The sequence below is a fragment of the Paramisgurnus dabryanus genome, chromosome 20 (assembly GCF_030506205.2).
Source record: "Paramisgurnus dabryanus chromosome 20, PD_genome_1.1, whole genome shotgun sequence".
Classification (NCBI taxonomy): Eukaryota; Metazoa; Chordata; class Actinopteri; order Cypriniformes; family Cobitidae; genus Paramisgurnus; species Paramisgurnus dabryanus.
This window is the reverse complement of record NC_133356.1, coordinates 18,487,074-18,500,891: the sequence shown is the minus strand read 5'-3', so window position 1 is coordinate 18,500,891 and position 13,818 is coordinate 18,487,074. Positions and strand designations below refer to the sequence as shown.

At 37.8% G+C, this 13,818-nt stretch overlaps 1 protein-coding gene across 10 annotated transcripts in view; it reads left to right on the top strand.

The window, feature by feature from the left end:
- The window catches only part of LOC135787096 (sorbin and SH3 domain-containing protein 1), a 51,386-nt gene extending 40,093 nt beyond the window's left edge, over nucleotides 1-11,293 (top strand). For 6 of the 10 annotated variants that reach the window (XM_073812811.1, XM_073812812.1, XM_065296825.2 and 3 more), the window contains 11 exons: nucleotides 196-272; nucleotides 785-949; nucleotides 1,084-1,130; nucleotides 1,234-1,348; nucleotides 1,440-1,565; nucleotides 1,814-2,008; nucleotides 2,498-3,046; nucleotides 4,390-4,488; nucleotides 5,907-6,091; nucleotides 6,821-6,927; nucleotides 8,880-11,293. In XM_073812811.1, the coding sequence (XP_073668912.1) occupies nucleotides 196-272; nucleotides 785-949; nucleotides 1,084-1,130; nucleotides 1,234-1,348; nucleotides 1,440-1,565; nucleotides 1,814-2,008; nucleotides 2,498-3,046; nucleotides 4,390-4,488; nucleotides 5,907-6,091; nucleotides 6,821-6,927; nucleotides 8,880-8,947 (1,733 nt within the window). In that variant the 3' untranslated portion in view covers nucleotides 8,948-11,293. The remainder of the gene's footprint in view (nucleotides 1-195; nucleotides 273-784; nucleotides 950-1,083; nucleotides 1,131-1,233; nucleotides 1,349-1,439; nucleotides 1,566-1,813; nucleotides 2,009-2,497; nucleotides 3,047-4,389; nucleotides 4,489-5,906; nucleotides 6,092-6,820; nucleotides 6,928-8,879) is intronic. The other 4 variants (XR_012335524.1, XM_073812813.1, XM_073812815.1 and 1 more) reach the window with 4 other exon arrangements.
- Nucleotides 11,294-13,818: the final 2,525 nt, after the last annotated feature.

Here is a 13,818-nt window from a genome sequence, read left to right as displayed (position 1 = left end):
TCACATAACTGAGTTAAATAGTCTATTGTATTTAACATTATTATTTTATTTTTCTGTTTTATCATCCAAAAAAACCCATCTTTCCAATAATTTAAAGGAAAGAAATCATGTGTGCAATGCTTCTGTCAAGATTTGAATGATGGCAATTTTTTTCTATCATGGAAACAGAAACTAAATCATGTGTTTCTCAAACAGATTCAGATTCCTCACACCCGATAAGTCATGGAGAGAACTCAGACGAGTCTGTCCGGAAACGCTACGGAGATAAAGAGGTAAGACATTTATTTTGATATATGAAAGTTTGTAGATATGGTGCTGATGAAGATGGTTGACCAAGTGAGACTCGCTGGTTGAAAGGCTTTCTCTTAACCAAACCAGCATCCAACATTCTTGCTCTGTAAAATATAATAAATTGCTTAATTAATCGATCAGGCTCGATAAAGCACATATGCTGGATGGTTTACATAATAATATTGGCTTTATACAGAATCATTAAATGTCGTCTACTGTCGTTGTTGCAGTTAGCATTGTACTTTAAAGGTGGGGTACATGATCTTTGAAAGACAATGTTGACCTTTGATATCACCTAAACAAACATGCCCCTATCCCAATAGAATCTGGACCATCTTTTGATAAACCCACCCCACGCATAGGTTATTAGACACGGCCCTTACTGCTGTTTGGCTACATTTGTGTTTTGGTAGCCCGAGTCCCTTTTCCAAAGTGTTTTTCAAAAATCACGCACCCTGCCTTTAAGTGAATTCAACTTGTATTTTTTTGTAAGAAAATTCTGGAAGAGCAGAGACGGCTGAAGCGAGAGCAGGAAGAAGCAGACACAGCCTCTCGGAGACACGCTGGACTTGTAGTGACTCATCAACAGTTCATTACTAATGATCGCTTCGGTGACCTACTGGTTATTAATGAGAAAGACAAGAAAAAACCCATAGAGGTGAGATATCGACTTGTAAATGGTCCTGCTTGGCCCTGAATGTCTTTTTGTGTGACAGATCGGTCGGTATGATGCAATGCATGCAGTACTGTAAATGGGATGTTAATGATTATTATGCCTTTAATTGTTTGCAGAGGACTCCTGCTCTTGCACGATTCGACTTTAGAGCAGAGACTCTAAAGTAAGTGTTACAATATTCAGATAATTAATGAATAATTGTCACTGTAAGATTTTGCACTTTATTACACATGTAATCTAAACACACTGTGCTATCATTTTCTCAGGGAACTACCATTTCAAAAGGGAGATGTTGTGTACATCTACCGGCAGGTTGACCAGAACTGGTTTGAAGGAGAGCATCATGGGAGAGTTGGAATTTTTCCACGCAGTTACGTTGATGTATGTTAATGTGTTATTGTGGAATACATTTTTAGTATTTATGGAGTTTTGGATGTACACTAAGATCTCTATCTCCATGCAATTTCTCCAGATCCTGCCCCCAACAGAGAAGGTTCAGCCCAAAAAGTGTGCTCCGGTCCAAGTGCTGGAATATGGGGAGGCTATTGCTCGTTTCAATTTTACCGGTGACACAGCCGTTGAAATGACTTTCAGGAAGGTAATTTTATAGAGCTTATATCATAATGCATGCTTTAGTCTAGTGTCAGTCTGACTGCACTTTCAAAAAAATTTGTACAGTAGTTGTCACTGGGGCAGTTTTTTAAGTCATAAGTTCTGTTTTATAGGTTTAGAAAAGCAAAATCCTTACCCTGAAACTTGCTCTCGTACTCACTGAAGTTCTCATTCTCCTGGTGGGAAATCAATGCAACCTGAGGAGTTAATCCAAAGTCTTGTGTTTGCCTGTAGGGGGAGCGTATTACACTGATTCGTAGAGTGGATGAAAACTGGTATGAAGGCAAAATTTCTGGCACTAACCGGCAGGGAATCTTCCCAGTCACCTACATAGAGGTGCACAAGAGACCCCGAGTGAAAAACGGAGTGGATTACCCGGATCCTCCTGTCAGCCACTCTCCTCACCGGAGCACTAATGCCTCTCCACAGGTAAACCTTACAAAACTCTCCGATCCTGATCTCATTTGATTTCAAACTCTATACATTGTTTTGATCATTCATTTTCTTATTATTTTCATTTATTTATAAGCTGTGATGGTTGGAAATTGAAAATGGTCCCTTATTTAGATCAGTTTTTTTAAATATACTGGAAGATATTCTCTTTTATTTTGAAATATGTTACTTAAATGACAAAGCCAGATGTATTTCTAGTGTAGTTTTCAGATGTATAGAATGATTAATTGAGTTTTTGTGATTTAGGTATTGTTTCTAAGCATTAATTCTTTCTCAAAGTGAGTGAAAGAATTATGCCATAAACTTTAATGAACCAGAAATGCTCATTAAAACACAAAACGTTTCTTACCATTACACATCCGTACTGTTTTTATGCTGTTTTATGATTTACCATCCCTTTTACGTTCTTCTTCCCTCCTTTCCTCCATCTTTTCCATCCTGATATCCCACCATGCCATCCAAAAGCCCATTCGTAATCGGCTCATCACCTCCCCCCTTCCTCTCCCACGCTCCCCCTGTCGATCTGTCTCACCTGAGGTCCATGCCATCTCCAATGAGTGGATTTCTCTCACAGTGGGAGGAGTCAGCAGCAGCCCCCCTGCCGCACCCACTCCGCCCCTTCCCCCTCTGCCAAGCACCTCATACCGCTTGGGCGAATACCTGCCCCCATCCCTGTCAGCCAGCCCTGTGCCTCCCGTCAGCAGCAGCCCCTACGGCATCTCCCCAATGGCTTCTCCATCCACCTCTCCTTTACCTCCATCCCATCCACCCCGCCCCTGCTCGGCCAACCCGTTCCTCACCTTTACTCCACCTAAGGGGGAGGACTTCCTTCTTTTCCCGCCCTCTCCTCGCCTCTCTCGCAGCCTGAGTCCATGTGGGGGTGCTGGGCTTGAGGGTTGGCTTAATGGGGGTATCAGGTTGGATCAAGAGTTACAGGAAAGGAATGGGGCTGAAATAGACAGGGCTGGCTGCCTCCACAAGGCTCCTTACAGCAGGGGCAATAGCCCAGCAGAGGTATCTTCTGCATGGTGTGGTGTGTTTGTTCAAGGTCCCAGTTTTATAGACGTTTAAGCAAAGTCACGGTTTACAATTGCACAAGTTTGTAGATCTAACAGGCTGAAAGGGAACAATAACTCATTTGAGTGAGTTAGTGAGTAAACACACTTTAAAAGGCTTTGACCCTGTTAAGTGAACACACTTATGTAAAAGCATTGCTGCATGAATTCTAGATGTTGTTTTTTTATGCTGCTTGTTGTGAAGTTGCATGCTTTTCGGAGACAAATTTCCTGTTAAGCTCAGTTGTAGAGCATTGCATTAGCAGTGCAAAAAGTCATGGGTTTCGTAACCCAGGGAACAAACATACTAATAAAAAAGGTGTACCTTGTGATGCACCCGAAGTCACTTTGATGTAAATATCAGTAAATATTTCAACTTGTTCACAATTAATATAAAATAAATTGGTTTTAAACATCCAAGTAATCGTCTTGCCATCAAAAAATCCAAGTTGAAGTATCAATCGCATGTTTTACAGGTATAGTGCAGTCCCTCAGCTGAAACTACAAACTTCCATTAAAGTAACTGAAAAATAAAGATGGTAAAAATCCACCGTAAAATCGAAAGTAAAATCCATAATTTGTACATTATAGAGAATCCCAGCATGTTGTTTTGACTCTTGTATGTTTGAGGTTTTATAGGAAATGTTGTGACTGCTACTAACTAACTCAGTTTTATTTCACTCTTAACTTGTATTTTCACTGCTTTACTTTATCACTGTTAGCACTGAAGTCTTCTACATGGAGAACAAAAACATGGAAAAAGTCAGATTTTCATGATATGTCTTCTAAACATCACTTATATAATAAAATATAAAAACACCTTTTAATCATTATTGACTTTGCTCAATAGTTAAAAACGACATTTTACTAAATGGTGGTATAGCCGGACTATATCGAGTCTATAAACGGTTTCATTGGACGCACGTGCTGTGATGAGATACACGTCCGGTCCGAACTTTACTTCCAGTTTCAGTTTTTTTAATGGTCTGACTAGTTGCTAAACTGAACTCTTGAACAAATACCTAGTCGAAAATAACCTAGGTTTCCTAGGTAATCTACGTGTTGTTTATTTTGGTTGTTATATAAATAAACTACGTTTAAAGTACTTGGTTGTTATTTATTATTAGCGGAGTTTACCGGAAGTTACGTGTTGACCACGAAAGCCGCTTGTTTATGTTGCTACTGCTGAAACCATCTATATAGTTAACATAGATGATGAAATGACAACTATTACTTGCTGGGAACATTGAAGATCAAAGGATGCAGATTAATTATTATTATCCATGTACTTTTTATCCACAGCCATTAAGAAATGATGTAGAGTATTATGGGAGATCTTCAAGAAGTCCTGTCATGCTGTTTGACATCCAAGACAACAACATGAACGCCAATTCATTCACGGTAATTTGACGTTAATGAAGCTTTTATACGATAACTCCACATATTTTAATTCTCCATACTTGTTACTTGATATCACATGTTAAATATGTTTCATGATCTGGACCGATTGCCCTTTAAAAAACACATTGCATCCAATTAGGCTCAGTGTTTGTTTTATGTTAATATTCTGTAATCCTAAACTCACCCATAATGTATAATGCATGAGAAAACATGGCGGGAATCTGCCTTGCGAATAAACCAGTCCCACACTCTCAGAAATAAAGGTACAAGAAGGTACAAAAGTTATCATTGGGGTGGTACCTTTTCACACTTAGACCTTCAGTGCTGTCCTACCTGAATTAATCCATCTCGTAATACTATCATTATGACGTCAGGGCAATAGAAACACATCAACCGTTAAATTGCAAAGTAAAACAGAAATTACTGCATTTTAAACCTGAAGGAATAACAATCAAATTGTAACTTGACACTATGAAACGCAGCGAATATTATACAAAAAACCCGTTTAAAAGGTAAAGGCAACTCATTTTTTTTGCAAAAGAAATTGCATAAATGGTTCTTGAAAAAGCTTACCAACTGTTTTGAAGAATCAAAAGTATAAAAAATTACTTTTTTGACAGTCTATTGTTCAAGGATAATGCTGCAAATAGTAAGGTTTACTATAAAAAAAATTAACATTCACAAAATTTACATTTTACAAATAGTATTTGCTTATTAAACTCCCCAAATTAGCCTGTGGATTATTTGTAAACAAAATCCATAATCTTTCTGGTGACACCAACTCGAAATTTGATTGGTTAATACAATGGTTTTATTGCCAATTATCTTAAACTGAAGTCGCCTGCTCTGTTCGTTCTGAAGGCCTAGGCAGATTTCTTTGACCCTGGCAACACATGATGTCAGCCGCTGGCCGAAATATGATTGGATAAATGCTCTATCATAAATATACAATACTGGTAGCAGCGCAACCAAGGGAAAAACTGTGAAATATAGATATAAGACTATTATGGGATTCATTTAATACACATTCATGGTAAATATATATATAAAAAAATCAGTGTTTTAGGCCAGCAGAGAAGGCTGCACTTTTTTACATAAAAGGTGCATTGGTACATCACAGTGACAACTTTTACCTTTTTTCTGAGAGTGTATATAAAACTGGCTTAAATCTCCCTCCTTCCATATGCACTCACTGTGTTGTCTCACTCTTCCATGCCTGTCTTCTGGAAACTACCATCACTTCTGGCTTTCCTGGTATTAATGGACATTCCCTCCTTTCTGCCCTGTTACTTACCGGACTTCCATTCCTATCTTCTCTAACCACTCCGTCCCTTCCTCAAACTCAAATTTCCATCTGAATGACTGACCCCACTCCCGGTTTGTGGCCACCTCTTGTGCTGACCCTCTTCCACCAATAGGAGGCAGTGTGTAATGAGATCATGAATATTGCAGAGACCTCAGTGAGGTACTGCAGCACTTTGTCACGCCCCATAGACTCCGCCCACCAACTACTGTGTCCTCCATATAAACGCTCTCTCATCATTTCCCAGCAACCCCTGTCCCAGAGCAGCAGTCCTGAGCCTGGACGCATGAGCTGTGGAATGTAAGTACAACCTATCGCACTGTGTGCATCTGTCAATATACTGTTATTTACCACAGTTTTACTGCCCTTAAAAATTGCAGGACATTCAGGAGGAGCACCACGGTAAAACCACATACCATCCTTAGCCTGGGGTTTAAGAATGTAATAACCCAGGGTTAAGTCCCCCCTTTTGAAAGAGGTGTTAACAGCACCCAACTTTAAATTACCTGATTATTCTAGGATTGATTGTAATGCCAAATTTACATTATCCAGCTTGATACTTTATATAATGAAGTACTTTGAACTGTTTAGCAACAGACAGATAACCAATCATTAGTGCGTACCTTATTAAATATTTATGCGCTCCGCACAGCTGAAAAAATTTCAACTATTGTGTTAGCTTCAACCTGTAAATGAAAGATGAAAATGTCACACAGCAAAAGCAAATCCATTAACTAAAGTGAATCTAAGACCATATTATTTGCTTTTGTATTATTGAACTATGCAAGCGTTGTTGAAATTCCCTGCCTGCTATTTGGCACGGTGCAGTGCCAGCAGGGCAGCCTTATGACTTCTATTGTGACACACAGACTAAACAAAGTGCAATGCTTTTCATTGAAGCTCATTAACTGTTTTCTATATTTCTGTGTTAGACTAAACAAGCCTTCACATTCGGTCGATACACTGTGTATTGTGCGATTGTTTTTCGGTGCTGTTCAGTGTGTGATGATGGATTGTAATCTGTTGTAGATTTCAGGCTCTGTACAATTATGTGCCTCAGAATGACGATGAGCTGGAACTACAGGAAGGAGATCTGGTCAACGTTATGGAGAAATGTGATGATGGCTGGTTTGTGGGTAGGTGTCATTACTAATAGCATTAAATCTCCAGAAAGTTGCGTCTTCTGTGTTAAATCATTACCTATAAAACTACATGCTACTTTTAACGGGTTCTTATTCAGTATCTTATTCATGATCCTCCCTGTGAAAACCCTTTATTTGTTTTTACATAAAATATAGACGATTCTGTGAAAATATAACATTGATGTAATGATATATCATGCCATAGATTGAAATAAAAGTGAAATCAATTATCAAAATCAAACTTTAATGCTCTTATTATTAGATTATGAGACTTTAGCCTATTTTTCTCAGACAGGGTCACAATTTCCATTGCAAATATTTTATAACATCAATAGATTTATGCTTAAAGGAAAACACCACAGTTTTTCAATATTTTACTATGTTCTTACCTCAACTTAGACAAATTAATACATACCTATCTTTATTCATTGCGTGCACTTAATCTTTGTACAGCGTGTCGTGAATGTGTTAACATTTAGCCTAGCCCCATTCATTCTTTAGGATCCAAACAGGGATGAATTTAAAAGCCACCAAACACTTCCATGTGTTCCCTATTTAAAGACTATTAGGCCTACATGAGTAGTTAAATGGCGGAAGAGCACTTATGCTGAGTTTACACCAAACGCGGTTTGGGCGTCAAAATCGCGTCTACCGCGCGTGGTTTGCCGCTTGAACAATTTGGATGCATTTGCGCGTGTAGAGCGGAGTAGACGCACGGAAAAAGCAAGCATTTGACGCGCGTCCGAAGCAAAATCCGCTTCTTGTGGGAGGGGCAACTGCTGTGCGAGTGTCTGTTTGCAAGATGACTGATGTTACTTGTGCATTTATCAAGAGAGTTACCAGTTTTGTATTGGGTAACCTTACTATGGGGAAAAATAAACGGCGCGGGTAGATAAACGTCACGTGACTCAAAAGTGAAGCGTGTATTACAACTTACCAAGTTGCCCAAAGTCCTTACTGACACTCTTCCAAGCGAGGTCCTTTTTATTCCTGTCTCCACTATAGAAATAACAACTTGTGTCATATAGCATCGAGTGACTGCTTGAGTGAGTGACTCCGGGCGGGGCTGCCACCACAGCAGCAAGCAGGCTCCTGATTGGTTAACGCGGCGCGAAATTCCGCCAAAGTTCAAATTTTTCAACTCGGGCGTCAGCCGCAAATTCGCGTGAACCGCAAGATGCACAAAAAGCACCATTCGCACTTACAGCGCGTACCGCGCACAACGCTCAATTCGCGCCTTTCGCCCGAGCTTCACGCGCGAAAGAGGCGGAAACGCGTCTTCCGCGCCGCGCCAAACGCCTCTTCCGCGCCGCGGGACCTCCTGACGCGCGTCAACGTGTCTTCACATTGACTTAACATTGAAATCACTCGCGCTTCACGCCCTTACCGCGGTTGGTGTAAATGCAGCATTAGTTTGCAGCACTTGAACCTCGGGCGCAGTAATATTGAAGGAAGTTTGAGCGAGAAGGGGAGTGATGATGTTACTGCGTGCCAAGGTCGAAGTGCTGCAAACTAAGTGCTCTTCCGCTATACAATAAAGTTTTCATTTTTTATCCGCTTAAGATAGCCATGTTTTATTTTGTGTCACCATACTTACTCGTGTAACTACTCATGTAACAGTCTTTAAATAGAGAAAACATGGAAGTGTTTGTTGGCTAAATTCGTCCCTGTTTGGATCCTAAGGAATGAATGGGGCTAGGCTAAATGCTAACACATTCACGACACGCTGTACAAAGATTAAGTGCACGCATTGAAAAAAGATAGGGTTGTATTAATTAGTCTAAGTTGAGGTAAGAACATAGTAAAATATTGAAAAACGGTGGTGTTTTCCTTTAAGAAAATAACAAAAATGCAATTTTTAAGATAAGATAATTTAGCTTATTTAATACTTTTTTATATATATATATTGCTGGACACAGAAGATTACCGTTGGCTTTTCTGTGCAGGTACATCAAAGAGGACAAAACAGTTTGGCACTTTTCCTGGCAACTATGTAAAAGTCGTTCATTTGTGACACAACATGTTCGAAGAAATGATGGTGTGTATGAAGAGATTCTAGCACTGTGCTTAACAGGCAGACCCTGTTTGGGACACTCATGATATATTGACATCAGATGAAGTTATCTCCTCCCTACCAAAATGTAATCTTGTCCAGGTGAATGTCGAGGTATGTGATCAGTAAGGTTTGCGGCATGTCAGCAAGGAACACGTAGTTCAATTGAACAACAGTGGCAGATGTTGGTATTATCTAATAAATGAAGGATTTTATTTGTTTTGAAATGCTCTGATTTAGCTAAAAGCCATTTATGTTTATTTCTTATCTTAAGGAAAAATGAACGAGTTTACAGCTGCAAACTGTACTGAAGTGCAGTGCAAAAACACTTTATCACATACCTGACATTACAAGCCATTTCTGAAAAATGTATTAAATTATACAATTTATTTTTGCTATAAATGTGGACTTTCAGTGAGAAGGTTGACAGTATATTGAAAGCATCTGAAGGTGTCTGTATTAAAAAGTTACTGGGGCGAGGAAAGCTTTGAAGAAAGTTTAATATGAAGTGTTTATATATTAAATTGCTTTAGAAAAGAAATGTCGATTCATAAAACACTCTTTGAAAAAGTGTGATTTCAATTTATATTCCAATATGAGCATTGGCCACAGTGTATTTAACAGCGCAAAAAAGCCATTTGTAGACATCAAAATTATTTCGGTCAGTGTTAGTCGTGTTAAGGAGGATATTGAAGTTTTGGCTCATAAGCTATGTTCATGACACACCTAAAGCCTACAGCGAGTTTCGATGCAGCATGTTTGTATCATCACAGCACTTACTGAATTTTAATACCATACAACATTTCTGTTTATTAGATCATAACTGAATGACCAACTCACAAATCTCCAGTGCATACTATTTTGGACTTGCTAACCAAAAATGAATAAGCTGTGTTTGAGCAAAGATGTGAAGGGCTAAAACTAAACCCCACTAAACCCTAAAGAACTTATTCTGACTAAATGCTTTGCCTCATACTATTTATTTGCCTGAGTGCTGTGTATGTCTTCATTTTCAATCATTCAATTTTGATTTGGTTGTTCTGAAGAGTGTATTATGAGACGCAGTGTTTTTACAGTACCCCCTTTAACACAAGGCTTGATGATGATATCTTAATCCAGGTACTCACTGACATTTACAGTGTTTTGGCTGGCATCTGTTTGTGTGTTGGGATTGGACGATCCATATGCGATTGCCGTACCTCGTTTTCAAAGTGCCATTTACAGTAGAGGATGCTAAATCTGGACCGTTGGGTTTTATTTTATTGATTAGCATTTAGTCTTCCTTACCAGAATGTAGTTAATATCTACTATGTATGGTTGTAGATTTGCTTTTGCTTCCATTTAAGAGGTATTACAAACTGAAAAACAGCCGTTTGGCTTTCTTCTGTCCTCTAACAATGTTAAAATTACATTGTTTTTTTTTTATCTCCCCTATAGTTTTATACGGTCCATTCCATATAATGCCAGAGACTGTGCTGCTAGAGCGCATGAGGATTATTTGTCCTCACCTAAATGCGTATACACTTCCGTCCGGTTCAAAAGGAGACATTGGAAAATCCGTTATGTCTGATTAAAAATGTCTAGATTATATTTTTGTCCTTTTGTAAATCAGTGGTTGTTGCTAAAACTTTGTCATTAAGTAATGATAGAAGATCGAGAACACATTTATTAAATACAAGAACTTTAAACTGTGTTTTGGCCTCTTGAACCATTTAAATCTAGCGTAGCATTTATGAATGTAGTGTTCTGAGAAACCTGTAACTTTTGGAATAGGAACAAGGTTGAAATTTAAAGCTTTCCTATTCAGTCAGAGTTGTAAATATGTAAAGTATAAATAAATGAAAGTGACTGAAGTTACAGCAACCTCTATAAATATTACAGATTATATTAAATGAAGAATATTGGGAAAGCACAGAGATTTGCTTAACATAGGCAAACTAATAACTGAATGAGTGATTCTTACACTGTGTTGGGATATAAATGCCTTTCTCATGTCTCATGTCTTCAATGAACTGTGCCTCGTTTTTGTTGTTGTTTTATGCCTAGAGGTAAACACATGTTAACATAAGTTTGTGACAGGAGACAATTACCAGGTTCTTTACCACAATCACCGCAGTTATTCAAGAGCACCTGAGATGTGTAATGTATAATTATTACTTTATGATCTGTATGCAGCTGCGAATTTTGCATTGTTTGTTTGATTTTGTTTATTTGCAGTGCTGTTACAATTACATTGAATTGAAACACTATTTACTGCTGTGATTTCCTCATTATGCAATATTTAATAAACAATATTACAGCTTTTAACTGACACAGTTTGTTTATTTATCACAATTTCAGCAACATTTTCATTTTCAAACCTAAATCAAACCAATTCAATGGAGCTGCAACGACAAACAAGTCAATTTATAGTCATTTATCATTAGAACTGCATTGTGGGTAGCACTGTTGCTTCACAGCAAAAAGGTCTTCAGTTCGAGGCTTCGAGCCCTGGCTTTCTGCATGTTTGGTTTCATCCCACAGGCCAAAGACATGCAAGTTAGGTGAATTGAAGATACAAAATGGTCCCTCCCCTGTATGGATTAACTTGTGTGGATCAACCTGTGTATAGATTAACTGGTTCGCGCAAGGAATATAGCCATAGATGTTGTAATGGCGTCTAGAATAAAAAATAAAGAAGTGCATTGTTGTACAACTGTAAAAAATTGCTGTAATTATGCAGCTGGTTGCCAGTAACTTACTGTGGAAGATAAAGACTGAAAATGTTTCCTGTTCATTTAACTTTGAACAAACTGTTGCCAGTAAATAACATAAATGTAAAATATCTGCCTATAAAAGGATATACCTTTACTGATGGCAAAATCCACATAATAACCTACTGTCCTGCTCCATTCACGTAATATGTGACCCTGGACCACAAAACCAGTCATTTACCACAGGTATTTGTTGCCAACTATACATTGTTTGGGTCAAAACTATCAATATTTTATGCCAAAAATTATTAGGATATTAAGTAAGATCAGTTTCCATCATACAATTCTACCTGTTAATATATAAAAAAGTATTTATCATTAGTAATATGTGTTGCTAGGACTTTTCTCAAAGGGTATCCACGTGACGTCACCTTCTGTGAAAGACAGGGCGGCAACATTTGTGTAGTGTGAATCAGCGAAAACGCGTCTAAAAGGGAAAAAGCTGTTGTGCTATAGACTGTACTAACAGATTTAATAAGAATTTGGAGCTATCGTTTTACAGACTGCAAAAAACAAAACAACAAAAAACACCGAAAGGAGAAGTAAATAGATCGTTCATGCCAAGCCAACGTCCACTGACCACAGGTATGTTGACAAGTTGCTAGGTTGTCACTATTAAATATTTAACTTTCTACTTAAAGTATTTGTATTTTATCAGTGTTTTCTTTGGAAAACATACATTACAAAGCATATTATCATAATTTTTACTTTTCTTAAATACAAGTTTTAGTTTTACATTTAATATTTAAGTACATTTACGTACTTTTACTCAAGTAAAAGTACCCAATTTTAATGTAATTAGGTATTAAATAAATTTGTATATGCAATATAAAAGAATACACAGTATGATTCTGTGTAGTGAAGTAACGTTTTTCTCAAGACAAACACCCTAATAAAGCACAGATGCTTGGAAAATGTAACTTAGTATTGTCCACCTTTGATATCAAGCCCAACTAAATTCAATTTAAGCTGATAAAAGTCAGTTTTACTGGTGTTTTTCGTAGCAACCGCTATGAAAACCAGTCACTTTGTTGAATGTTTGCCACTCAACAGAGCGTGCTCGCGTGGTCACGTGGAAAAGTGACGTCAGATTTTTGCACTTTCAGATTCCAGATTTTTTAAATAGTTGTATCTCGGCCGAATATTGTCCAACACACCATCAATGGAAAGCTTATTTATTCATCACATGTGTACATCTCAATTTTAAACATTACCGTTATGACTGGTTTTGTGATCAACGGTCACATATTTTAAAGGAAAAGTTAACCCAAAAATAGAATATGAAAAATTGAAAACTGTCAGTCTTTATTCTGTTACATTTTAACCATTGAAGCTCATTTGAGTTTGTTGAGTTTGATTGTTCACAATCATTTTATGAATTTATTGCAATACTGCCTAGTACCACTTAGAGGCACCATAGAAAAAGAAATTGAATCCTGACACACCGTGCACACGACACGAGACACAAGCAGGAGGCGCAAGCTAAATTTCACAGTATCAAGAATTTACTGCACCTTGCAGAAATAAGCTACAAATTCTACTTATAAATTAACACGACCACTTGAAAAAGTGAAAGCTTTACAAGTACATAATGCTATTCAGACCTTTAATAAAAACAACAAAACAACACCGGCGCTCTGAGCACAATATGATGCAATATGAACTCAATAAAGCATAAACGAGTGGTACTGTACAAGCCCCTGTAGTTTAAGATGTTGGCAGTTTATGTATAATTGAAGAAACGTTCAATTGAGAGAAGAGAAAAACACACAGTAGGACACTGATTATGTGACACTGAATCACTGCTAAATCACAACTCATTTTCTCCAACCGCAGGTGGTAAATTCTGTTTAATTCTTTAAATCATTTAACACCAATTGTGTTACTGTTTGTTTACTCTAGAGTGTTATATGTGTAATTATCTTGATCAAAGATATTATTCATAAATATTGAGACAGCAGGGGAGAACCTCTTATGGAAAGCTGATCTGTAATGTTGGTCAGAATCCACTCACACTTGCCATTCAATTTATATTCTGATGCGATTCAGTCCTTTGCCTCTTTCAAAATTAAGAGACAC